Source organism: Rhinoderma darwinii, chromosome 5, assembly GCF_050947455.1.
Source record: "Rhinoderma darwinii isolate aRhiDar2 chromosome 5, aRhiDar2.hap1, whole genome shotgun sequence".
NCBI classification, from domain to species: Eukaryota; Metazoa; Chordata; class Amphibia; order Anura; family Rhinodermatidae; genus Rhinoderma; species Rhinoderma darwinii.
The window spans coordinates 292012609-292037362 of NC_134691.1; the positions used below are offsets into that span (position 1 = coordinate 292012609).

A 24754-nucleotide genomic window follows, 5' to 3' on the forward strand; every position below is an offset into this window, starting at 1 on the left:
GTAATAACGGGCTCATAGACTTCTATTGGCCACGGGTACCTTCCCGTTTTCTTACGGGTAGGTGCCCGTGCTGTTAAAAAAGATAGAACATGTCCTATTTCAGGCCGTAATAACGGCACGGACAGTCCATAGAAGTCTATGGAGCTCCCGTAATGACGGGTGGCTACATGTGTGCACCCGTCATTACGGCAGTGTTGCTAAGCGACGTCAGTAAATAGTCACTGTCCAGGGAGCTGAAAGAGTTAACTGATCGGCAGTAACTCTTTCAGCACCCTGGAGAGTGACTACCGATCAGAATAAAGAGCAACCTGTAAAAAAAATAAATAAAAGACGTTCATACTTACCGAGAACTTCCTGCTTCCTCCAGTCCGGTCTCCCGGCCGTTGCCTTGGTGACGCGTCCCTCTCTTCACATCCAGCCCGACATTCCTGGATGACGTTTCAGCCCATGTGACCGCTGCAGCCAATCACAGGTCAATCACAGGCTGCAGCGGTCACATGGACTGCCGCGTCATCCAGGGATGTCGGGCTGGATGTGAAGAGAGGGACGCGTCACCAAGACAACGGCCGGGTAAGTATGAATTTCTTTAACTTTTATTACAGAAAGGGCTGTCCCTTCTCTCTATCCTGCACTGATAGAGAGAAGGGGCTGCCGATTAGTGCAGTGCTATTTTGCCGCCAAAAACGTGCCCGTAAATACGGGTGGAATACGGGTGACACCGGACCCATATTTACGGGCACGGGTCCGTAAATACTGGTGCAAAACGGGTCGAATACGTGTGACACCGGACCCGTATTTACGCCAGTATTTACGGGTGGGAAAAAATACGGTCGTGTGCATGAGGCCTAAGCAGTACATAATGAATTCAAGTAAGGCAGTAAATAACCGTGGATGAAAGCCTTGGCCACCACAAGAGCTCCCACCGTACCTGCTTGTATCAAAAAAAATCTGTGGACACGAGTCCCGCCATCTATGCTGCCACCACGGGTCACAGAGAAGTCACTCCTCCCTGCAGAACCACCACAGGAATAATTAAGCACAGTGCCTATTTATATTAGTTGTAGTGGGAGGAGAAAGGGGGCTGGCACTGCTCCAATGCAGGGAAAGACACAATCTCTACAAATAAACGCTGTGTGGCTCAGAACACATGGGAATACAGCTGTCAAAATGTTGCTGGAGGGGTGCTCATCGGTGGAAAACAGCACGTATGTGTAACTTGATAGAAGAAAGATAGGAAATACGAGGCACTCACCGCAGGAGCCTTGACAAAGCGCTTGTAGCGTGAAAAGGTCTTTGGCATCCTCCACATCATTACTGACCGAGATCAACTTCAATAAATCTTTTTTATTGCCACTGCGGTGAGTGCCTCGTATTTCCTATCTGTCGCCTATTCATATTAGTTAGTTGTCTGTGTAATGCATGACAGGACAGTTCCTCTAGAGCAAGAGACGCTCTTGGTAACCACATGGCAAAAGAATACCCTTTTTTGTACTCTACTTAGAGAGTAAATTATTTACATCCCATTAGTAAAACATAACTTTTATTAATTATATTAAGCGCAAACACATTTAAAATTATTGAATATAGGCACCCCCTCTATTGACTCAGCATTCCCTAATCGAATGAATATAAATCGGTTTTCTAAATTGGACAATGTATTTAACTGAATCTGAGCTTGCGCTTCCACAGCCCACACTAGCAATGGCTCCCCAAAGTCCCTCATCCTTTCTCCTTGAGGGATCCTCCTACTTGGAACCGCAACAAAAACTAATATGGCGCTTTTTTTCCCGTGAGCAGCTAGAAGCCAGCCGTGAAAAAAAAAAGGCCTCCGCCTCCCATTGAAATCAATGGGAAGCGGTTTAGACCATATTTTGACGTGGTTACCGCGTCAAAATCAGCGCAATAAAACCTGTGTGCACTGGGCCTTAACGCGCCGCCCTCCCCAATGGTATATACAGGGATGATGAGGATTACATATATACAGGGATAATGGAGATTATATACAGGGATGATGGCAGTTTGGTGTATACAGGAATTATGGGGGAAGAAACGATGTAGTGGACGGATAGCACCAACACTAGGAAGATCTTGAACCCTGACATTATGACACAGAGTAGGATCCCCAGGAGCACCTGTTCTTGGAACCATGCTGTTGACTGAAAGAAGTTTCATATATTTGCTTTGATATTATGCAAAAGCAAGGAAATAAAGGTTTCTCATGTCTCAAGTAATTGTTTAACTTTTTGTTCTTTGTGGAAAGAAGCCTTCCTTTTTTTAAATCTGACAATTTGTCAAGATATAGTTAAAGGGTGGGGCCTGATCGTAAAGCCACGTTTGTAAATTGGTCTTCACACCTGCTGTTGCCACAAAATATAACAACTTACACACTCTTGGGGAACACCTATAAGTGTCAGGATTTAAAACTCCAAAATTGGCCCAAAACTAATAATTCGTAGCAAAGTTAGTTAGATTTTGGATGGTGTGGAATAATATCATCTTTCGTTAGCAGTTCAAGCAAGAAAGCCATTCGTGAGGAAGGAGTCTTGGGTAAGGGAGCTTTGGTAGTTTGCTTATCCCCCTTAATGTTGTTTTTTTACTTATACATAGCAGAATGTTGGGATGCACTTATTTGTGAGCTTCGCTGGGACCGGGTAGATCTACCTGTTGATGATTTTGTAAGATATTTGTCCATGACATTATCGGCAGCTGTAGGGAATAAGAGGGGAATCTAGCAGAAACGCAATGTGAAAGTCACTCCTGTCGATTTCAAGGTTCATTGCATCATTTCAAATAGTGCTTTTTATGGAAGCAAATGAGCTGCCGTGCAGGCTCATACTTCAGGAGGATAGGTCCGCAGAGAAAAGTAGGGGGGGGGGGTGTGACGTGGATGTAGCAGAGTATTTACACTTGGCCAGTTTATCTATAGGTCCCAGTGGCAGTCACAGTAACACCACATAGGCATCCTGTACTAGCACCACAGTTTAGGGGGCTTTGGATGATGTGGTGCCAAGAGTCAAGTGGGGGAGGGGACGACACTTATTATCTTGACCCATGTTGGGGAAAGATGGGGGCCCACAGAGTTCCATATCTCTCCCTTTTATCGCTCCTTCAGTGGACGTGAAGAGGAGCGGTCATTTACACAGTTGAGGGGGGGGGGCTACTTCTTTACTACAGAGAAAACCCTTAATTGGTGTACTTTTCCCTGACCACTTGTAACTTTAGCCCTCCAGGTCATATTGCTGATCACTGTGGTGGGAACATACCCACTGCTCCTCCTGGCATGATGGCGGCAGTGAGGCCAGTGTAATAGGCTATGTTTAGTGTGCTATTGCCTCAGGCTCTGAGACATATAGCTCCACTTGTAGCGCTGGCATTGTCGCATCTAGATTTTTCATTTCACAAGTGTGGCTCAAAGCGGCAGGATAACGTGGTTATAATCCAATAGTGAATGTATATCCGTGGTGCCTCCTGGTAAGATGGCGGTGTGTGAGATGGTGCAGCAGGCCTTGGTTAGCATTTCAGCACCACAGATTTCAGAGCTAAATCATAACAGAAATAGGCTTTGGTATGTCCAGTGCTATTGAGGGTATGTTCACACGAGGTCATTACGTCCGTAATTGACGGACGTATTTCGGCCGCAAGTACCGGACCGAACACAGTGCAGGGAGCCGGGCTCCTAGCATCATAGCTATGTACGATGCTAGGAGTCCCTGCCTCGTTGCCGGACAACTGTCCCGTACTGTAATCATGTTTTCAGTACGAGACAGTTGTCCGGCAGCGAGGCAGGGACTCCTAGCATCGTACATAACTATGATGATAGGAGCCCGGCTCCCTGCACTGTGTTCGGTCCGGTACTTGCGGCCGAAATACGTCCGTCAATTACGGACGTAATGACCTCGTGTGAACATACCCTAACACTGTTGGCAGTTGAATGGCATGTATTTACTGCTAATGGAATAGTGTTGTGGATGAGTCATGGTAGAAGGCAGCCATTTGTGATGCCTGCCTCCGGCAACCCGCTCACCCGGCTTTTGTTTATGCACAACTCACAGCTAGACCTCCATGTTTGCCCCTTGGCCTCCCCTATCAGGCAATTACTCCTTGGGAAATATAACTACATTGGGGCCAGTCACTGTAGCACAGGGTAACATCATGCCTTCTATTGTACACTTGGCTCATCAATCCATACTGTGTGAAACTAGCTCCTTCTGTCCTCCAGTCTCCTATATACATAGTAACGTACTGTTTTCTATTGTACCCAGTCCTGCGGATAATAATTGTATGTGTGCATGTACTACATTAAAATAAGGCCACACTGTTGTATACCTAGTACTTACTTTACCTGATTCATGTGGATTATATAAAAACAAGCTGCTGACATTGAGGTTTCTCTCATTTGTATTAATTTGCATGCTACATCAAAGCTATACGGTACATTCGTACGAGTGTCGTCAAGTAAGGGCCTGTTCCCATCAGCATTCATCTGTTCCGTCAGAGGAAGAGATAAACGGAAAGTATCATGTCCGCTTAAAATACCATTGATTTCAGTGGTATTTTTTTTTTTTGTTTGCCTCCATTGCGCTACGTTTCAGTTTTTCTCATGGAAACAATAGCACAGCACACTACGCCATTGTTTCCGTGAAAAAGTTTGGAAACCTAGCGGAACAGAGGCAAATGAAACAAAAGAAATACCACTGAAATCAATGGTATTGCAAAAGGAAACGATAGTGTTTGTCTTTCCGTTCATCTGTACCTCTGACGGAACAGATGAACAGAAGGCCAACGCTGATGTGAACAGGCCCCAATATAAACTATATGGATTTTTTTTTTTTGTTTTTGCTTTTTGTATTTTGTTCACTAAAATGGTTACTACTTAAAAGTATTAAATTATATAATTGGTGTCTCGTCCAACTTGCACAAGTAATAAAAATTATTGTGAAGGATATAACCTAATATTGGAGTGCTGACACTTTCTTTAATTTTGCTCATACGTACTGGTGGTTAGGAGGTTCAGACACTCTGGTTCGTGCACTAATCAGAAATTTCTATCTGAGCGAGTTCTGCCTGACTTCCCCTAAAGTCTCGATTAAGGAAGTGATGACATCATTATGTCAGAGACATTGCTTGGCCTGTCACCTTTACAAAAACACTACAGGAAAAACAGATACATTTTCAAAGCAGTTTATGACAGGTTTTGGGATACACTATAGTAAAAAAAAAAGTTGCGAACTTTGACGTGCAACATTTTATATGCAAAACTTGCGACTTTTCTCATGCAGGGCCAGAATGTGAAGTGCATGACTTTTATGGTGTTCTTTAAATCTTGTGCCCCACCCCCTCAGGCATGTGTCCGCTTTAAAGGGGGTTATGCAGGATTTAAAAAAAAAAAACAAAAAAAAACCGATAGCCTATGCTATCCTTTCACATGTGGAAGTGAACTCAAATTTGTTCTGTCTATAGAGCAGCAGATAAAAACAGAATGGGGAGGCCCTGTCCACTGCTAAAACCCAGCTCCCTTATTGCGCCACTTTCACTTTAGGAAAGTGGCGCGAGAAATGAAAAGCCACTATAATATGGGCAAGGATGGAGGATCATGTGAATAGACACGTCACTCTGCATCCTCTATTGTAACATACTGTGTCCCGGAAACTAGCGCAGGTGCAGTGTTTTACAATGGAGGATGCAGAGTGATGTGTCTAGTGAGCTACTCCACCATCCTTGGCCATATTACGGACGGGAGCCACAGGTGGCAGGCGGATGCATCTGTAATAACAAGGGGCGTGACTTATGAACCCAGGAAACCAGCACTGAACTGTACATAAAGACAATATTGGTAAGTTTACTAAAAGACATTGTTTATAATGCACTTCTGATAATTTTCTTAATGCAGCCAACCCCTTTATTGAAGAGATCGCTTTAAATGGAAGACAAGGTATTCTTAAAAAAAACAAAAAAAAAACAAAAAAAAAAAACACGATGTTATTTACACGCTCACTTCCATCAAATATCCACACAACAAACAAATTAATCCACATTCTGGGATAGTGGGCGAAGACCTGCAAATTGTTCCTTTTGGTTCCCTTTAGCCCTTCTCCCCCTACCCTTGCAACCCTCATTTTATAATGAAAAATTATATATATTTTTAAACCATACCTTCTGTATGAACTCCTCTTTCAAGATCTCGCCTTCCTGTTCTTCAGATGGAGCCATTATGATTTGCTCACACATGTGTATGGCCTGTTACAGGTATGGTTAGATTTCTCTTTTATATTCATTCCTTGTTTTGACAAAAAACAAAAACACCTGGACAGTATGAACTTTAAAACCATGTAATACAGTGTCACTTTGGTAAACAGAATTGCCAGACCACATCATTATAAAAAAGTAAACATTTTTCAGTAATGCTTTTTAAAATAATACAGTTGCTTTTCTTTTTATTTGTCGTTCGGGAGCTTACATAAATAAAACAATACAGCAAGTCATCTATGGTTATGTTTTAACAGTGCAAATAAATACATTCTTTGGGTCACACGTTCAAAAAAAAACTTAGCAAAACATAAAATTTTCTGTTTAGCAAAATTTAATATACAAGTATAGGGTTTATACAACAGATTCAAAATACTTTATTTTTTTTTAGTACCAAATATTATAATCTAGAACCAAATAATTAAACTCACACCTGTAGAAAAACATATCCTTTCAATTAAGAAAAAATTATGGCCAATAATTCTTGCCAAGTATGTGACACTTGACATTACAGCAGTTAGCCTTCATATTAAAGCTCTCGACAAGACTGTTTACAACTATTCCTAGAGCTGGAGTTGTGACAATGGAGTCTTTTCTGTAAGCTCAGGGCGGTGACTTGAGTTCTTTCTTATCGCTTTCCAGAGGTATGGACGCGTCTACTTGTGGTTAGTGGAACCAGATTCCCAGCGGTGTTGTTAGTGCCGTTACTGGAGGATCCGTTCAATACAATATAGTCAATTTTATTCTCTAGTTTTCCTAGACGCAGCAGGATGTCATCTAAGAGAACCGCAATAGTCCTCTTCAGATCAGCTGTTAACCAGAAGAATACAAACATCACTTTAAAATATCAGGCATGCACACACAATTATTTTTTTACGTACGTGGAAAATTTCTACATTCAGCAAATTTTCCTACATGTACTAGTATCAGGTCTTACTGTAATATTAAAGAGGCTCTGTCACTAGTTTAGTAATGCCCTAATCTCCTAGCTAATCTGATAGGCGCTGTCACGCTGATAATGCTAGTGAAAATTGTGTCCCAAAAAGATTTTAAAAGTTATGAGCTTTTTTCTAAATATGCAAACGAGGCTATACTAGACAAGTGGGTGTCAACAGCAGCGATTCTCCTGAGGTGGAGCTACCCCACAGCCTGACGCTGTCCTATCAGCATGCAGCTGCTTCACACAGTGTGAGACTGAAGATGGAGGGAAGGGGGATCACTTCAAATAGCCATATCTCGGGCTGTTTTCTGGTGTCATATGAAAGATGAGATTCTAATCTTTCATATGACACCAGGATCGCAGTTCTAGCTGTGAAACAACCGGAGAGATCACCAGTTGAAAACAGTCAAAATTGGAAGCTGTATACTATGTGATCACACTGTGTTGCTGGGCTGGAAAGAGGAGAACTGTATGAGGCGGATTGGACAGCGTCATACAAAAAACATTACACCGCCCAAAGTGAAAAGAAAGAGTAACCTCCCCTTTGGCAAGTATATCCAGATTAGCATATATTTAGAAAAATGCACATAACGTTGCAAATAAAAGTTTTTGAACAAAAAACAAAACAAAAACACAGTTATCAGTATCATAGAGCCTATTAGATTAGTTAAGAGATAGGGCATTAGTAAACTAGTGACAGATACTCTTTAACGTGCTTTTCTGCCTGCTTGCTGCAGCCAATGAAACGGTACAGGTGTAGGACTCCAGAAATAACCAGATTAAGGGGGGATTCACACGAGCGTGTATTCGGTCCGTGCGGGCCGCGTGGTTTTCACGCGGCACGCATGGACCAATACAAGTCTATGGGGCAGTACAGAAAGTCCGTGCTTTTTGCGCAGCGTTTGTCTGCTGCGCAAAAAGCGCGACAGGTTCAATAACTCTGCGTATTTCGCGCATCACGCACCCATTCAAGTCAATGGGTGCGTGAAAACCACACAGGTTGCACGGAAGCACTTCCGTGCGAACCGACTGAAACAGCGCACCAGCTGTCAAAAGGATGAATGTAAACAGAAAAGCACCACGTGCTTTTCTGTTTCCGAACATCCAAACGGAGTGTCTTTGCGATGAGCGCAGCCGGACAAGCGAACCGAACTTCACCGGGTTCGGCCGAACTCGTTTTGGCCGAACCCGGCAAAAAAATTATCGGTACGCGACGTCAGGAGATAGTCACTGTCCATGGTGCTGAAAGAGTTAAACTGTTTCAGCACCATGGACAGTGACTTCCGATCCCAATATACATTAACCTGTAGGAAAAAAAACGAAGTTCTGACTTACCGATAACTCCCGGCGTCTTCCTCCAGTCTGACCTCCCGGGATGACAATTCAGTCCAAGTGACAGCTCCAGCCAATCACAGGCCAAGCACAGGCTGCAGCGGTCACATGGACTGGCGCGTCATCCAGGGAGGTGGGGCCCGATGTCGAGAGGCGCGTCACCAAGGCAACGGCCGGGAAGTTCTCGGTAAGTACGAACTTTCTTTTTTTCAACAGGTTTTTCGATATGGTGTTCGGCATTCACTGTCGAGGGTGCTGAAAGAGTTAGCTCTTTCAGCACCTTGGACAGTGACGGCCGTCGACTAGCCTCATCTCTATGATGGCGGCTGCGCGAAAATCACGCAGCCGCGCATCAGACACGGATGACACACGCAGCTGTCAAATGGTTTTTGCGCGCGCAAAACGCAGCGTTGTTTGCGCGCGCAAAAACGCAACGTTCGTCTGTATCTGCCCTAACAGACATGGAGAGGAGGCAGTAGAGCAGGAAGTGTTTGGAAATATTTTCACACAATAAGTCGATGGAGAGAAGAGGGGAGAGCAGCTACCAGACACCTCCAACACCACTCATCCCTGGGGAGAACAGAGAAGGATTGGGCAAAAGAATATTTTTAAAAAAAATGAATACGGGTAATCCTCTTGTGCCAAGAATAGATGGACAAAGGGATCTGCCAGTGCCTTTACACAATAGATTGCTGGCAGAACCCGTCAAATGACAGAATATGCTGAAAAATTGCTAGTTAACAGGTTCAAGCAGTCAGCTGTCTGACAGCATAAGTCGAGGCATCTACATGTGACTGTCCTTTTTGAACTTTGAATTGTATTACATAGAACTGAATTAGTTGAGCAATGTTCTTAAATAATATATTGAGGTGAGCCTGTATCATATTGAAATGGAGAAAAGAATCATCACATATTAAACTTGACTGATGGGTTACCCAGGACATCGCTCATTTTAAGATTTAGTGCCTCATCCCAAGATAATAGGTTTCAAAAATGTTTCATTTGTTATTAGTAATTAGTTGTGAATTGATAATAAATGTAACAACCAAACTGAAAGCTTGTAAATCCACATTGCAGTGACACCATGCTAGTGCAAAGTCTAGTGCAACAGTGCTAACTGTAGTGTCAAAGGCCTGCTTCATGACCCTGATGCCGAAGGGACAGTGAAACGAGTCAGCTGATTAATTAACTTGCATCCGGCAGGTAGTGACGTCAACCTTGCCCTGCAGTCTCCAGCGTTGCTGAAAATACAACGTGGAAACCAGCACAGCACGATACGGACCTTTCTGGGTAAAAGTGTGCTTCTCTTTTAACTTTATTCACCTTCATGTGAAATCTTGGCTGCCCCCGAGTATTTGGAAGTTCAAGCCTTATAAATAAGCATCACCCCCTAATGTGTTGGATACACGAGAAACTTCCTTTGTGAAAATTGACTTCCACTGAGAGATCGGAGGGGAAAACCTGACTGGTCTGGTTCAAAAACGTGTTACCACTCATCATCGTTCTTGGAAAAAGGACGTAATTGAAAGGAAGGAATCACCAGTTTATCTCTACCTTGAATCATGAAAAACCAACATACAGATGAGTATAAAATGGATACAAAATCTATAAATTTTGCTCACATTGTGATTACCACCACATAAGAGGAACTGTTTTTGCTAGTTCTTGATTGAAATATATAAATGTGAAAAAAACGCACGTGTGAACTGAGACCAGCGGTTTTTGAATACAAGTTACATGGAAAAAGACTTTTCAGCAAAATATTTTGATTTGATTCTTGGATATCATGTGTATTGACTCTATATCTTTCAAAATATTTATCATGATGTATCATTGCCTATAGAGGGGGATAAATTAATGGAAGCATTACTATAAGCATAGGTGTTGGTATTCTGGCCAGGAGACTTTTTTTAATTGTGTACATCTTGTTTGAAAAAAGTATGTTTAATTCAAACCTTTTCCTCTTTCCCCAAAAAAATAAACGGATATTATAAAGAGGAAAGAGATAAAAATCTTAAAAAAAATTAAAAATATATATATATTTTGATAGAACTTAATAAAATTGATAAATAATTATTCCTATCCCAAAGAGTGCCTGGTTTGTTTTGGAAAAAATATTTTTCTTTTTGAAATATTTAGCAGTGACCCTAGTGCCAAGCAGAAGTAATTATATGATAAACCATAATTAGTTCCCAATATTAGGATCGGTACCTGCCAAGTGCTAGGAGAAACATACAGGGGACTCGAAAGATGCTGGTTTGCCACTGAAGCCACTGGCGGGAAGGAAACACCAATATACAGTCACAACACACATTTTTATTAACCTTGATTTGCACACGGGGTCACGGTCATGCTGAAAAAATGTTACCTTAAAGTTGGCAGTACAACTACAAGACCAGGAGAAGTGTGTTTCTTTCACTTCAGAGGCCAAAAGTGCTATGCTATAGTTTCAATAATTGTAATTCTTTCAAATAAGGAAAAGTAACGAGCAATATGGTGCAACAATGATGCAGCTCACAAATTACAATTATCCCTGATGAAGCCTTCAAGAATATGGTGCATTATTTAAGCATATTTTGCTTTATGTGGGTCATGAATGAGCTACATGGGCAGGACACTAAGAGAAGGCTTCGCATGTTTACTATATATGTTTTTGCTATTTCAGCAGCTAGTTCCACTACAATATCCTTTTACACTGTATTTTTTTACTAGAGTTTTCTCTCGTTGTGAATACCTCATATGTAATGATTTTATAATGGTTATAAAGTTTGGGAAGAATTTAGAAACGCCGCCGCCACCACCACCCCCTTTTGCACCAATTGTACCTGTGTCTATAGAATGCAGGTACAAATACATGTATTAGCGCGGAATGGCTGGGCACGTTCCGTGCTCGACAATTCAGCACCTTACATGGACGCGGATTGGCAGGGCAAAATGACTTGCCCCGCCAATCAGCGAATTTCGACGATGCTAGTGATGCGATGACGGCCTCGCGCCGCTTGCGTCGTTCAGCCCCAGCAGACCTGCTCAAAAGAGCAGGTCTGCATTGGCACCAGATGGCGTGAAAACGGGATCATGTGAGTATGTAATGGTGTTTTTCTAATAAAAAAAACCATCTATAGGGGGGGTCTGTTTGTGGGGATGTGGTGCACTATATACAAGGGGAACTATATGTACGGTACCATCTACAGGGGTGGGTTATATGTGGAGCACTATCTATAGGGAGAGCTATATGTAGGGCAGCATAGGCGCTCAGTGGTTAGAACTATTGCCTTGCAGCTCTGGGGTCCATATGTGGGCACTATCTACAGGGGGCTTATGTGGGGCGCTATCTACAGGAGCTCTATGGGGGTACCATCTACAAGGGGGCACTGTGTATGTGGAACACAGCGTATGGTACTATTATAATCAGGGACATAGTGTATGGCACAATTATAATTAGAGGTGCAGTGTATGGCGCTATTATATTTAGGTGTGTTGAGAACATTCTTTGTTTATAGGTGCAGAAAGGTTTTAAAAGTGAGAAGCTGAAGACATCTGAGCGGAAAACTGCAGAAGTGGGCTGTAGCCGGGAGAAGTCATCATAGGTCTGGACCGGGTGGAGAAGGAGAGAAAAAGAACTAGAATCTGAGATGTCGCCGGTGAGTCACTTAATGTAAAGGTTTATTCTGCCTCTAATCAGTAATATAGTCACTGTATGATCTGCAGCGAGATGATGGGTGGTTTGATTATGATATGATTTTTTTTTTTGGTGAAACAGCGTCCGTCAGCATATCCTTACCATGGTTCAGGCCATGTTGGGAGCTGTAGTTTTACGCCGTACAAACCTATACGGCAGGGGTTGAACTAAATTGAGCTGTATATGTTATGGTACTGTATTTATGTACTGAGCTTGGTTCTGGTATTGTATATATATCTATTGAGCTTGGTTCTGGTGCCGTACCTGTATATATGTATGAGCTTGGTTCTGAAGCTGTAATTATATAGGATATATTGATCACAACAAAATTGCAGGGCAGATGGAATGGTTTTCAATTCATTGTATATTTAATGGGAACCTGTCAGGTAGTTTTAACCCCTAGCGGACTGTGCTGCTGTTTCTGACATAAATCGCTTCTGGCTGTGTTGGCTCGCTCTGCTTTCCCCTCCGTTCTCTCAGTATTAGGGTATGTGCACACACACACAATCAAAAAAGTCTGAAAATACAGAGTGGTTTTCAAGGGAAAACAGCTACTGATTTTCATGTTTTTTTATTCAAAGTCGAGATTGTCGCTGCATTTTTTTAATGGCCGTTATTCTATAGAGTCAGTGAAAAACAGCTCAAGAAGTGACATGCACTTTTTCCGCAGGCGGTTTTTTACGCGGCCATTTTTTAAAACAGCCGCGTAAAAAAACGCCCCGTTGGAACAGAACACTGTTTTTCCTATTGAAATCAATGGGCAGATGTTTGGAAACATTCTACTTCCGGTTTTTCGTCAGTTTACGGCCCGAAAAACAGCCGAAAATAAGCAGCGTGATTAGGTTGCATTCACACATGTGATCTGACACGGATTTCAGGACAGATTCCGCATCCTATGAATGTGAATGTGTTTTCCGCAACCCCATTCATATGCTACAGAAAATGTCGGTGCAGCTTTTGGCCACATAATGGGAAAAAAAAACGTAAAAAAAATAAAATTGCTGCTTATTTCCGCAGCTGGCTACTTATTGCCGTGGATTAGCCCCATTGAATGACATCTGCTGCACATCTGTAGGGTGTGCCCCGAACCCACTTATGTATATATGTTAAGCAGTTCAAGTTAGGTGATGCAACAGTATTTGCATTCGGAGAAAGTTTCTTTTCTATAGAGCACTATATATTTTGTATGGACAGGATACTGAGGGCATTAGCGTCAGAGGTCAGTTTAAAAAATATATATATATATATATATATATATGTGTATATATATTAGACTCCGCTATTGATTACGTCGGAAAACCAGAAACCTGCCAGAATGGTGACGAACGGAAACCATTAGCGATGTTTCCATCACAATTAATATCAATGGTGACTGAAGCGGAAGCTGTGGTTTCACTTTCTGTTGCGGTGTTTACCCGACGGAAACCTCCGACGGATCCCCGGAACGCAAAGCGAATGGTGATGTGAACAGGCCCTTACATAAAGTCCAATGTGTCACGAGAAAACAATCTCAGAATCGCTTGGATAGGTAAAAGTATTCCGAAGTTATTACCACTTAAAGTGAAAGATGTCAGATTTGAAAAACGAGGCTCTGTCAGGAAGGTCAAAAGTGGCCAAAGAGGGAATGGGTTGAAAGTGGTTTCCCATTGCAGTTAGTGATTGCATATCGCTAGCTTACTTGCTTACTGACTGGTGGGTGTCTGATCACTGGGACCCTCACAGAGAAAACATAGCATCACAAATCTCTATACGGTCCTAAGAATATGTTGGATCCTGTACAATTTTTAATTGTGTAATAATGTATTCTGTACTTTTGTGTACTAATAAAGATTGAGATTTTCTATTTTCATATTACTGATAGACAAAACGAGAACACAAGGAGTCATAGACTAAGAATATGCTTGTAGGCCTGGTCACACCTTAGCCAGGTCTAGAAGACAGCTACAGCATGCTGCAGGACTGGTTCTACACCAAATCAGTGGAGAAGCAAGTGCTGAACATTGAAAATAAAATAAAGAATTGTCCAAACAAACACACTGCAACGGGGATATGTGATCCTGGCCATAATCATCATTTGGGTTTTTGACCCCCCTAGTGGTCAGAACAGAGCGCCCCAATACTTAAGAGTGTGACCTTCCCTCTAGTAGTAAGAATGGCATCACCCACTTCTCCAGTGGAAAAAAAAAAAAAAAGCAGAAGGCACCATCCTTGTTACCCAGCAGTCACAACAGGCCTCCCCTTCCCCTAATAGCTTACCTTATATCAGTAGGAAGTTACAAAATAACTTTACCAGCCTACCCTCCTTCCCAAATGTCACAGCAAGGCCTCCCCTCCCCCTCTCAGTAGTCACAGCTAAACAAACTCCAGTTCACCCCTCACCCACTCTTTGTAGTCCCAGCAGGACTAAACGTTACATTTTGTATATAAATCAGAAATCACACAATTTGACAAATAAATAGGGGAACATTTGAAAGGGGGCAATATGCTAAAAATAAGGTGGCAAAAGACTAAAAAGGTGTTCTAGGACAGCTTTGGCCAGTATAAAAGCATAGAAATGTTTACATGCATAAGAAGTTATTTTAAAAATGTTGTTTTCCGTTTAATAAAACATTGCACTGCACTGGTCATTCTGTAACTTGTCCCAGAGAAGCAAAAGTCAAGGACTTTGCTCTTATCTTTGCATTTCTTTATTTTCTCAAGCTGCTGAATAAACAGATTCCTCCTTATACCCTCCAAACACAATTACATTGCGCCAACTGAAAACATCTCTATCAAAATGAATCAGCAATCTAAAGATTTGCTCCATGGGCAGTATATCAAAATAATACAGCTCCTCTATTGCTTCAGCACAGCAAAGTAAACAGAAGCGGATATGGTTTGTGTACACACTCTCTCTGAATCAGGGAAAATATTTCAGCAACAATTCAGTAGGCCCTATTCACACTGTTTTTTGGGGGCCGATTTTGACACGGAAACTGTGTCAGAATAGGCGCCAAAAAACGCCTCTCATTGATTTCAATGGGAGGCGGAGGCATTTTTTCCCCCAGTAACGGTTTTAGCCGTTCACAGAAAAAAAAAAAAAAAAAGTGACATGCTCTTTCTTCCCGCAGTTCAGTCTCTGACCTCCCATTGAGATAAAGCATTTTTTTTTCAGCGTTTTTTGCCCACTGCGCCCAATTTTGAGGCCGATTTGTTCTGCCTGCAAAATACGCTGTGTGAACAGTGCCTTAATATGCACATTATTGTTCAATTAACCCTAAAATAAAAAGAGTGAAAAAAAATATCCAGTCTTTTTTGGGTCTACAGCTCCCACCCAGATCCATGCGTCTTCATGGATAAAGACTATATACAAAGTGTAGTCGGATACTGCAGTCATGTGTTACTCCCTTCTATGTACCCCCTGCAGACTGTATGAGAGGGGCAGATGGAAGATTAATATTTCTACAGTTAAGCAACATTCACACGAGAATTGACAGATTTAAACACATAAATCAGCCAGTGTGCGTTGCGCTTTGCATCAGTGGGCTTTGCATGTGGAATGTGTTTTTCACGCCCTTGCCAGCACTTTTATTTTTCTTTGTAATTGATGCGTGAAACACGGACAGCACACGGATGTGCGTCCGTGTGTGTTGTCTGTGGTTTTCACGCACCCATTGACTTCAATGGGCGACTAGGTGCGTGAAAATGCACCAATAAAAAGAACATGCAGCGAGTTTCAAGAAACGGACACTCGCTGTGTGAAAATTAGTGTGTAAATAGCCCTATTAAAATTAATGGCGCCGTGTGCTGCGCGTTTCTCAATGAACAGCACACGGACGAGAATCACACTCGTCTGAATGAGCCCTAAGAATTTACATGTAATAAGCATAGATACACCTTACCATCCATGTGGTCTCTACCACTAGTTCAGGGCTTCCACACAGTAGAATTTAAAAGGATGGAAATCACAATCATAAGATTGATATAAAGCCATGCATCACTAAGACTGATCCTTCACTAGGACCGGTGCTCTTAGGGCACCTACAAATTGTTGCATAGTCAATGGAGTACCACATAAGCCCATTCAGCACTTCTGACTGCCAAGGAGGGCTGTGTGTGGTTTACATTGTGAAATAGATTTTAGTCCCTAATTGCAATTTAAAAAGAGCCTTTTAGAGGATTTATGGACCAATATATATCAATCTTCTTGTGTCAGATATAAAATGCCCAAATAAGAGATAGAATGTGACTGTTAGGGGGGATTCAGACGAGCGCGATTTGCGCGCGTGCAGGCCGCGTATTTTCTGCGCATCACGCACAGCACTATAGAAGTCAATGAGGCAGTTCAAATAGTGCGTGATTCTTGCGCAGCGTTTGTTCGCTGCGTACTATACGCGACCGGTTCAAAAACTCTGCGTATTTCACGCATCACGCACCCATTGAAGTCAATGGGTGCGTGAAAATCACGCGCACCACACGGAAGCACTTCCATGGGACGAGCGTGATTCGCGCAACAGCAGTGAAAAGGATGAATGAAAACCGAAAAGCACCACGTGCTTTTCTGTTTCCGAACATCCAAACGGAGTGTCTTTGCGATGAGCGAAGCCGGACAAGCGTACCGAACTTCACCGGGTTCGGGCAAACTCGTTTTGGCCGATCCCGGCAAAAAAATTATCGGTACGCGACGTCAGGAGATAGTCACTGTCCATGGTGCTGAAAGAGTTAAACTGTTTCAGCACCATGGACAGTGACTTGCGATCCCAAAATACATTAACCTGTAAAAAAAAACCGAAGTTCTAACTTACCGATTACTCCTGTCTCCTTCCTGCAGTCCGACCTCCCGGGATGACACTTCAGTTCAAGTGACAGCTCCAGCCAATCACAGGCCAAGCACAGGCTGCAGCCAATCACAGGCTGCAGCGGTCACTTGGACTGCTGCGTCATCCAGGGAGGTGGGGCCCGATGTCAAGAGAGGCGCGTCACCAAGGACGCGTCACCAAGGACGCGTCACCAAGGCAACGGCCGGGAAGTTCTCGGTAAGTAGGAACTTTATCTTTTTTTTTTACAGGTTTTTCGCTGTTGTGTTCGGCATTCACTGTCGAGGGTGCTGAAAGATTTAGCTCTTTCAGCACCTTGGACAGTGACGGGCGTCGACAAGCCTCATCTCTATGATGCCGGCTGCGCGAAAATCACGCAGCCGCGCATCAGACACGCATGACACACGCAGCTGTCAAATGGTTTTTGCGCTCGCAAAACGCTGCGTTGTTTGCGCGCGCAAAAACGCAACGTTCGTGTGAATCTCCCCTTAGGGTATGTGCACACACACTAATTACGTCCGTAATTGACGGACGTATTTCGGCCACAAGTACCGGACCGAAAACACTGCAGGGAGCCGGGCTCCTAGCATCATACTTATGTACGATGCTAGGAGTCCCTGCCTCGCTGCAGGACAACTGTCCCGTACTGAAAACATGATTACAGTACGGGACAGTTGTCCTGCAGCGAGGCAGGGACTCCTAGCATCATACATAACTATGCAGTGTGTATGCTGCAGTGTGTTCGGTCCGGGACCTGCAGCCGAAATACGTCCGTCAATTACGGACGTAATTAGTGTGTGTGCACATACCCTTAAAACTCTAGCAACAACACCACCTGAATGTTCTCTGCACACAACAAAGGGATCCGGCTTGATTCACCTCCGGAGTGTGATGCATGGTCAGTACCGTACCCATGGACTTTAATGGCCAAAGATATGCAAAAAGGATGACCTTTTGGCCAAGATGCATCAGGATCAAATATCCCCAACCCTATTGAAAACGATAAGTCAATTCAACAGAATTAAAAACAAAACAAAAAAAACTATACTGTGAGGTAATATATGTAACTGTATCGGCATAGTTACATACATCTGGCCAGAAGTTCAGCAGTTACATCTGAAGCCTTACTACCGAACGTAAGCACTGTACACGGTGTGAATATAGCCTTAACTGGAGAGGAGAATATGAGCTTTATTGCTTGTATTATCAGGTTTCACAATTCTGTGCAAGGTTTATTTTGAAGATTTATATGCACAGACATCAATGCCAAAAAGAATTTGCCCAGTGTTTTATTAATGGCATGACTGAGCTCAGCTTGTCAGATCGGGTCACACACAGGAAGGCACTCTGCACCGGCTTTATACTAAAGAACCCCAAGTACTTTTGCACACTTCTTCTGTCAAGAGATAGATATCACATGACTTGACAGAAGAAGTGTGCAAAAGTACTTAGTGCTTAGATAAATTGTGCTTAGACAAATAACACAATTTTTTTTATTTTTACGTGTTTTGGTTCAGAGGTACACAAGGTAATATATCAGGAGACTACATGATCTACAGTTAACTAATAAAATTTCATGCGGGAGTGATTTTCAGCTCGGCCAGAAAGAAAAAAACTAATTCTATGCGACAGCTCCTGGACTACACTGCAATTGATAGACCACTGCTTACGGCTAGAATTTGTTTAGGAACCACAGGCTATAAACGGTCATACTTACAGAGCTCTGTTGTAGGCACAATTTTCTGTGACAAAAAAAAAAAGAAAAAAAAAAAGAAAGCCGGACTGCCAAGGAGGGAATCGGGGTGAAGTATATGTGTTTGTTCTTTTTCCTTTATATGACAAGAATCAACAGAGACAGATACGCATTTGTGGCCAAATCAAACTTGCACCACTTTCATTCATTTATTTTACTACTGTAGCGCGCTTCCGTGTGCCGTGCGCAATTTGCACGCACCCATTGACTTCAATGGGTGCGTGAAGCGCGAAACACGGCCAAATATAGGACATGTCGTGAGTTTTACGCAGCGCACATACGCTGCGTGAAATTCACCGAGTCTGAACGGCCCCATTCACTAACATAGGTCCGTGCGACGCGCGTGAAAATCACGCGCGTAGCACGAACGTATAACACGTTCGTGTGAATAAGGCCTAGAACTGACCTAACAGGTAATCACTACAGGCAGACCTGGGGGCCTTGGTTAGGCCCCCAGGCTGCCATAGAAACCATCGGCACCCGATGTAAGCGGGTTTCCAGTGGGGTGAGAGGGAGCCCCCTCCCTCTAAAACCACTCCAATGCGGAGCGCTCTATTGAGAGCCGCATCTGAGGGGTTAAAGAGGCTCTGTCACCAGATTTTGCAACCCCTATCTGCTATTGCAGCAGATCGGCGCTGCAATGTAGATTACAGTAACGTTTTTATTTTTAAAAAACGAGCATTTTTGGCAAAGTTATGACCATTTTTGTATTTATGCAAATGAGGCTTGCAAAAGTACAACTGGGCGTGTTTAAAGTAAAAGTCCAACTCGGCGTGTATTATGTGCGTACATCGGGGCGTGTTTACTACTTTTACGAGCTGGGCGTTGTGTATAGAAGTATCATCCACCTCTCTTCACAACGCCCAGCTTCTGGCAGTGCAGATCTGTGACGTCACTCACAGGTCCTGCATCGTGTCGGCCACATCGGCACCAGAGGCTACAGTTGATTCTGCAGCAGCATCAGCGTTTGCAGGTAAGTAGCTACATCGATTTACCTGCTAACGCCGATGCTGCTGCAGAATCAACTGAAGCCTCTGGTGCCGACACGATGCAGGACCTGTGAGTGACGTCACAGATCTGCACTGCCAGAAGCTGTGCGTTCTGAAGAGAAGTGGATGATACTTCTCTTCAGAGCGCCCAGCTAGTAAAAGTATTAAAAACGCCCCGATGTACGCACATAATACACGCCCACTTGGACTTTTACAAGCCTCATTTGCATAACTACAAAAATGGTCATAACTTGGCCAAAAATGCTCGTTTTTAAAAAATAAAAACGTTACTGTAATCTACATTGCAGCGCCTATCTGCTGCAATAGCAGATAGGGGTTGCAAAATCTGGTGACAGAGCCTCTTTAAGTATGATCGGAGACCACTGCTAGTTAGCAACAGCCCGGGCTTCAGGAGATCGCTGAACGATGCGGGAAAAGTTCTTCTGAAGTGCCGACGTGAAAAGGCGGCACTTCAGAAGAACTACCCTGAACAGCCGCCGTAAAAAGACTATAGGGCGGTCGTTAAGGGGTTAATAGATTTATGAAACGTTAGCTGTACTGTAAATTTAAAGAAGTTATCTAGCCAAAGTTTTACTTTTATGGCCTGCGGACTAGAACTGGTTCTTGTTTGTCTGAAGCGGCAGCTTATGAGCGTTTACTCGGACTAGGAATGAATGGAAGCTAAAGAAACGGCATGTTGGTCTATAGGTTTTCAGGGATGCAGGCTACAGGATGGACACAAAACAGTGGAGCCAGTTGATGTGCTTTGGGAAAGGAACAAAAACAAGCTCTGCTTCATTTTCAACTAGTTTTCCTAAATAAGCCCCACTGTAGTGTAATGGCATAGGGAAACTGAATAAGCTTGTAGGACCTTACATCTCCACACAACTGGAGGGAGGGTCACACCCCTTCAGTTTTTCAAAGTATTACCTAAATTGGACTATAAAATTAGATTGGTAGTTAAAAAGTTTAGAATAACAGAAACTAAAACCAGACATTTCAGAAAATAACGGCTTAGGAGCCCCACACACGAGCGTGTTCAGTCCGTGATATACGGTCCGTATGTCGGCCGCATTTCCCAGACCGTACACACTGCAAGGAGCCAGGCTCCTAGCACCATAGTTATCTATGACGCTAGGTGTCACTGCCTCGCTGCGGGACAACTGCCCCGTACTGAAAACATGATTACAGTACGGGACAGTTTTCCCAAAAGGTGTGAGTACAGTGGCTAGCACGGTTGCCCTGCAGCATTGAGGTAATTAGGTTGGAATCCAACAATGGGCAACATCTCCATAGAGTTTGTTTGTTCTTCCTGTGTTTGCCTGAGTACTCCAGTGCCCTCTCACATTCTTACAGGTTAACTGGCACTAGTGTGTATGTGTGTTTGAGATAAGTATAAGTAATTGATTTCACCAGTTTGTAAAGATGCAAGCCCGGCCATAAAATGACTTGCCCTGAGTTTTGCTGCCCGGATTTGGGGCCCCAGCACAGATCCGTGAAAACCAGTCGTGTGAAAGTGGCCATATAAATAAATGGGTCCTCAATTTATCCTCAAAGACGATTTAAAAATGTTTTTACTTTTTGAAGATGCAGCTTCTATGTATCCAGTATACATAGAAGCTGAATTTTTCCGTCAAAGCCAATTCTGTCGGGTCAGCTGAACTTCTAAGTTCATCAACTTAGATGTGATCGTTATCAGCTGGATCCTGCGTGTAGCAGCTTTCACCGGAGCAGTCAGTTCAGCTGACCTGACAGAATTGGCTTTGATGCAGAAAGTTTGCCCTTCTTGGTGTTGCAATTTTAATGTTGAGGAGTGCAGTATATAAATAGTAAGGGTATGTTCACACGCTTGACAAGAAACGGATGTGAAATACGGAGCTGTTTTTGAGAGGAAAACAGCCTCTGATTTTCAGCCGTTTTTTTATGCATCATGCGTTACTTGATGCGTTTTTTACGGCCGTTTTTGGAGCGGTTTTTCTATTGAGACAATGAAAAATAACTCCAAAAACAGCTCAGGAAGTGACATGCACTTTTTTACGGGCCGTTTTTAAAAACGGCCACGTAAAAAGACGCCCCGTGGGAAAGGAACACCGTTTTTCCCATTAAAATCAATGGGCAGATGTTTGGAGGCGTTCAGCCCCCCCGGTTTTTCAGCCGTTTTCGGGGTGTTTACGGACCAAAAAACGTCTGAAAAATAGGCCGTGTGAACCTACCTTAAGGCTAAAATGCATGTCACTCTAACAGATTAATATAAAAAAAACATTATACACACTGTCTGAAATATTTCAGCGCAAATTAAGATATGGGAAGTTTTACCAATTTAAGTAAACAAGCAAGAAGAACCTTTTTATTTGCTGCGCAGCTTACCATATCCTGCCATGGAGCTTCCACTCCCTCCATTTACAATTTCTTTATTTTCGTCGGCCAAGGCTTTCACATATCTTCTGCTCAGGTCTAATATCTGCTCTCTGAGCTCGGTGCTGCTCTGGTGTTTGGGGTACTGAATTGTGTATCGTAGCAACATGAGCCCCCAAATGAATCCAAAGGCTAGTAGTAAAATGCTCAGTTTCTGAGAGACCGACTTTCTCTGGAATGTTAAATACATATTATTTCAGCCTTTGCTCAGCTTCTGCTAGAAATTTACTCCTTTTCAAAGTGTCACACAAAGAATAAAAATGAAATGGACACAGTCACTTGTACAGTTCATTTTAGGAAACTGCTCTTCCTCAAAAATCAAACTGCATCTGAAAAACAAAAAAAGCAAAATAAGATCATGTGCGTTTTCTCAAAACCAGGGTTCACAGACACAGAACCCAGAATAAACCCATTCAGTATTCTCATTATTAAGGTCATGCGTAAATAATATATATTAAAATCTCAATTAACTTTAGGCCTGTGGTAAACAATTGTATATAACTGGTTAAATGATCTTCGGGTTGATTTACCCGTCATGTCAGGACGAAGATTTTTTTTGATTTTTTTTTTAGAAAATCCGCAGCGGACATTCACGATTTCGGCTGCGGATTTGCCAACAGATCTGCATGTGGGTTAGCCCCATTATAATCTAATGAAGCTAATCTGCAGCTTTCAGCGGGAAATCCATGGAAATAATGAACAAGCAGCAGATTTTAAAGTATGCAGTGCATTTATTGTTCCGCGCTGATATTTTCCGAAGCATGAGGGTATGCAATACTCTATTCACCTGCAATGCTGGTAGAATGTCAATGGATTTAGGCACGGAATCCAAGCCTAAATCCTGGACGTGTGAACATGGCCATAGACACAGGCCGTTCTGCGACACATATCACTTGATGCTACATTCACATAGTTCAGGCCGCTTGACTTTTCTCACCTTGAGGTAAACTTCAATAGAAGTGAATGGGAAAATCTGTGCCTTAGGACTGGTTCACATCAGGTTTATTCCTCCAGTCAAAGGTGTACGTCAGTAGGAGTCCCTAGTTATACCTTCGAAAGTTAGTGACGTGTCCCACTGTAAAGGGGATACAGTGGGATACGTCACCCGAATTACACAGACCCAGCGCTACTTAAAGCACAGTGCCCATGGAAGCCTCTGTCACTGTCGATATAGGTCAAGCTCTCCATATATGTCACATATTATGTCAGACTCGCATCATTTGTGAGGTAGTCTGTTGGCTATAGATAAATGAAAAAGAAGTCGCTTAATTTGCCTTAAGAGATTACATAACTCGGCTCAAACTAGCTTCAGAGATGTTTCGATTTTGTGGAGCAAACTCTGTTCACAGAATGCCGCCTTATTATATATATATATATATATATATATATATATATATATATATATATACACACACACATATAGGCATTTTTCAAGTTCAAACAAACTCGGGGCATTTTACTTCAAATCTTCTCAATAAAAACACGTGCAATCTTTATCTTGATTTTGAATGTATTAAATACAGTGTGAAGAAACTTTAACTTGACGTTTTCAATTGCTTTTGTTGTGTGATATCACTGCAGTAAGTTATCAGAGTCAAGATAAAGCTGTATAACATGTAAAGTGTCTGTCTCACCAGCTGCACTGACATATTATCAGAGGTGCAGGGTCTGTCTCACCAGCTGCATTCACATATTAGGCGGGATTCACACGACCGGGTCGTTCCCGAGCCCGTGTGTCGGCCGGTAAAATCGGCCATTTTGCCCGGCCGGTTTGCATTAAGTTTTGCATCCGTGCCGGGCCGATCCGGACAGTGACATCAGCGGCAACTCCTGAAGGGGAATCCCCATGTGTTCGGGGATTCCGCTTCAGGAGTTTCCCCTGATGTCACTGCCCAGATATGGACAGAGACATTAAGCGCTCTGTCCAGGAGCGGAATCCCCGAACACACGGGGATTCCGCTCCTTCAAGGAGCTAAAGTGCGGCTAGCACATAGCAGAGCGGGGAGATACCTCCCCGCTCTGCTATAGTGGCGTCGCTACAGTAGTAGCAGCCGCAGCAGCTGCTAGCGGCGCCATCGAAGGTGTCGCCGGGCCAGGGTGCTTTTAAAACAAGCAGGGGAAGGGAGCCAGCGCAGCGCTCCCTTCCACCTGCTGTACACCCCGGCCCTGCCACACAGTGTACAGCGATGCCATTCGTCAGAATGGCATCAACTCCTCCTCCTCCTCCTCACATGCACTCTGCGCTGTGAGGAGGAGGAGATAGAGCGCAAGCGCCGGAAAACCAGGCCATCACTCGGGACACATCCCGGTGATGGCCGTGTATTACCCGGCCTCATAGACTTCTATGGGAGCCGGGCGGCCGGGTACCCGGGCGAAGATAGAGCATGTCCTATTTTTTGACGGCCGGTTTTCCCGGCCGTCAAAAAAATCGGTCGTGTGTATAGCCCCATTAGGGGTCTATTATTCCTAATGCAGCCGGGTGCCGGACGATTTATGGACGGCCGGCACCCGGCCGGGAAACCCTGCCGTGTGAATGAGGCCTTATCAGAGGTGCAGGGTCTGTCTCACCAGCTGCAGTCACATATTATCAGAGGTGCAGGGTCT

General features: G+C 43.3%; 1 protein-coding gene across 2 annotated transcripts in view; it reads right to left on the reverse strand.

The window, feature by feature from the left end:
- Nucleotides 1–6402: 6402 nt before the first annotated feature.
- The window catches only part of CCDC126 (coiled-coil domain containing 126), a 43042-nt gene continuing 24690 nt past the window's right edge, over nucleotides 6403–24754 (reverse strand). For both annotated transcript variants that reach the window (XM_075828657.1, XM_075828655.1), the window contains 2 exons: nucleotides 22103–22479; nucleotides 6403–7056 (listed from right to left, as the gene is read on the reverse strand). In XM_075828657.1, coding sequence (XP_075684772.1) covers nucleotides 6875–7056; nucleotides 22103–22340 — 420 coding nt within the window. In that variant the 5' untranslated portion in view covers nucleotides 22341–22479 and the 3' untranslated portion in view covers nucleotides 6403–6874. The remainder of the gene's footprint in view (nucleotides 7057–22102; nucleotides 22480–24754) is intronic.